This window comes from Trachymyrmex septentrionalis, unplaced genomic scaffold (genome assembly GCF_001594115.1).
Source record: "Trachymyrmex septentrionalis isolate Tsep2-gDNA-1 unplaced genomic scaffold, Tsep1.0 scaffold131, whole genome shotgun sequence".
Classification (NCBI taxonomy): Eukaryota; Metazoa; Arthropoda; class Insecta; order Hymenoptera; family Formicidae; genus Trachymyrmex; species Trachymyrmex septentrionalis.
The window spans coordinates 300,741-304,183 of NW_017304450.1; the positions used below are offsets into that span (position 1 = coordinate 300,741).

The 3,443-nt window shown below is 28.8% G+C and overlaps 1 protein-coding gene across 5 annotated transcripts in view; it reads left to right on the plus strand.

Moving 5' to 3' along the window:
• Positions 1 to 1,048, plus strand: part of LOC108757046 — a 21,228-nt gene extending 20,180 nt beyond the window's left edge. For all 5 annotated transcript variants that reach the window (XM_018501322.1, XM_018501323.1, XM_018501327.1 and 2 more), the window contains 3 exons: positions 52 to 283; positions 352 to 531; positions 882 to 1,048. In XM_018501322.1, the coding sequence (XP_018356824.1) occupies positions 52 to 283; positions 352 to 531; positions 882 to 1,018 (549 nt within the window). In that variant the 3' untranslated portion in view covers positions 1,019 to 1,048. The remainder of the gene's footprint in view (positions 1 to 51; positions 284 to 351; positions 532 to 881) is intronic.
• The last annotated feature ends 2,395 nt before the right edge of the window (positions 1,049 to 3,443 follow it).

Genomic DNA, 3,443 nt, shown 5'->3' on the forward strand with positions numbered 1-3,443 from the left:
TAAATATGTGACACTTTACACTTTAAATCAAATCATATTTGATATCCTCAGATAAACGAAGGAACGGAAATAGAAGCCAACATCGAAGATTATTACGTACACGAAGAGTTTCGTAAAGGCCATAGAATGAACAATGATATCGCTTTGGTTTTACTTAAAGGTCTCGGCATCCCGCTTGGCAAAGATATCATGCCAATTTGCTTGCCAGCTGAGAATGCCGAATATCCGCCTGGACTGAATTGCACGATCAGTGGATTCGGTAGTATTGAAACGGGCAAGACGAGTAGGTGTTAAATACTGAAGAGAATTACTTTAAATGAATATTATAAGATGTAGTAAATCCTTTTGCAGCGCAATCGAAAAATTTACGATATGGCTGGGTGCCTTTGTTGGATCAGTCAATTTGCCGAGCTAGTTATGTTTATGGTGAAGGTGCCATAAGTGATGGAATGATGTGTGCTGGATATCTTGATGAAGGTATCGACACATGTGATGGCGATTCCGGAGGTCCTTTAGCATGTTATTACAATGGTAATGTTGAAATAATTAATAGATTAATTATAATTACTGAAATTAGTAAAAGAATCGTACAATAACGGGTTATGTAATAATAGAATTTTTTAAAATAATAAAGAATGCAATCAAAATTATAAAAGAACATTTATGTAATATAGGAGCAGGTAATAGAGTAAAGTTCAGAAAATATTAATATATAAATTTTTTATATCTAAAAAACAGTACAACTATTTATCATTTTTTATTCAAAAATTAAAGTTTATGAATTCCATCTTAAAATAAAAAATATTGCATTTTGTTATGTTCAATTAGTACTTGCAATAATAGTATTATTATAATAAAATTCATATTCTTTTTTATAATAGGAGCTTTCAATTTGTACGGGATAACTAGTTGGGGTCAGCATTGCGGCAAAGCAAACAGACCTGGAGTTTACGTTCGTGTAGCATATTATCGTCGCTGGATTGATAAAAAAATTAGGGAATCACTAGTAGGTAGATAAAACGTCGAAATTATAAAATTTGCAATCACGCACGCATAAACATCTTATTATTTCTTTTAGAAAAAGTTAATTATGTCTCTCATAAAATGTCAATTTTTTCAAAATTAATTTTAAATGAACCATATTAACCGTATTAACAATAATTGTAAATGATACTCTATCTGTAAATAAGATACTTATTTTGTCATATTATGATACATGGCCATTTTTTTCATTTTTTTGTTAATTTATCCTGGTATTTACGGGCACTTTGATATACTTTCAAAAGAAAACGTAAATATCAGTCATAAAATACAGAAATAATAATAATAATAAAACAGTCAAAGTAATTTTGTTAATTTGCAGTTTATTTTGTAAGACATCTTCGTTTCTACAGTAATTGCTGATTTTCTGTGGCTTTTATATAATTGAACCTATTTTATGTACATACACACACACACACACACACACACACACACACACACACACACACGCACATGCACGTACACACACGAGCACACACAATAGTCTCAATATACTTGATCCGATTCAATTCAAAATGACAATTCAACAAATGACATTTATACACATTGAACGAAAATGGTCATGAAAAAATGGTATTTCCAATGTAAACTATATATAATAATACATTATTGCTATTGATATCATCAGAGTAGCTAAACAATAACTTATCCGCTTATTAAATACTTCTTGCAGCATTGATTTTCTGTGAAAAGGCATGTAAACATAAAAACAATGCGTTAATAAGAACATTATAATCATCATATAAAATATGACATCAGAGAACAAAATGTCAATTTAATATAAAATTTGAAAAGATTGTTATATTTAACACGAAGATTGTACCGAAAGTTATGATTGCTGATTTGCAAAAATCTAAGCAATTACAAGTAGAAAAGACATACATTGAATAATTTTATATACATTGAATATTTCTTTAGTTTCCTGCGAAATCTCTAACTAGATCAACATATTTTGCCAAGATTCTAGCTATAGTTAAAGATACTTTAGAGCGGTAAAAGTTTGTTTCAGCTTTTTACTTTAAAATCCATTTTCATAATCCATCTTCAATACGACAATGCTAATAAAATTCAAGGTAGACAGTTTACATGCTCGTTGCTATTGTTATTTATAGTAACGATCGATATAATCATCATTTTCGGTGCAATCTTTGTAGAACTAAAATCCAATTTTCATATTTTAATGTATGTTACACATTTGTAAACATTTGTATGTTTACATCATAACATACGTAATATCAATTTTGTCTTGTTTACAAATGTTTCCGAATAAAAAGTTTACAAATCATACTAGATATATGATTGTTTTTTTTAGAAAAAAATTAAATATTAAATGACAATCTCACATACATAAGATTTACCGTTTGAAATTTGCCATGATATTTTTCAGTACGTATGCAAAAAAAAAATAATTAGAAAATATTACATACATTAATTGTATTTGTTATAAAATAACACACAAGAAGTGTGAATTCCTCACAGAATTCTGTAAAGGAGATATCCTAATTATTGTATAGTGCAATTACGATCTTATATCACTTAAGGGAATGTTGATCAAAAATTCACACGCTTAGCATAAAATTAATGTTAAATCTAACTTGAATATGCTTAATTTAGGCGTAAAATGACCCGAATCTGTATCGCTAGAAAATATATCGTAATAAATACAAAATATATAATAAAATTATAAAACGTTAAAATATATTTTCCAAGATATTTAAATAATAGCTTCTTTAAAATATTATGCAATAGAAAAAAGCTGCAGAAACTAATAGCACATTGATGTAACATGCATTCTGATGAAGTTCGAAGTCTCAAGTGAAGAGAAAAAATTCTCATATAAATAATTTTAATTTAAAAAATTGTTAAATATTGGTCCACTATTTTAATGACACAAATTCAGGTCAAACTAACGATCTAATGACTAGATATTAAGCAAAAGTTATCGTCGTTTCCCAATAAATTGAACGTACGTGCTTTAAGTGGCGTTAGGCAATTTCGGATTGATCGATCCGCGATTATGATCATCGATATCAATCGTAGATCCCGATGCGAAACAAATCCGTTTTCGCTGCGCTGATTCCTAAATTCGGTTACGGTTTATAATTTAAGTCTAAGTACACACAGATACTTGTATAATTGTATATACACACACATGATCATTTTTTTATATACAGTGCTATTAACTACAGAATGTCATCAGTGTCTTCGAAGAGAAAGATAGTGATAAAATATTATAAAAGGTCGAAATAGTGACAATAATCAGAAAATGTTTCGCTCGATTATAAAGCAGCTTTGCATCGTTGTATCATATGTTCACAACGAATTTTTACTTAGCGAACATATTGCGTTGAATTTATTACAAAAATCGTACAAAATAATATCATAGAACTTCATCAAGAACA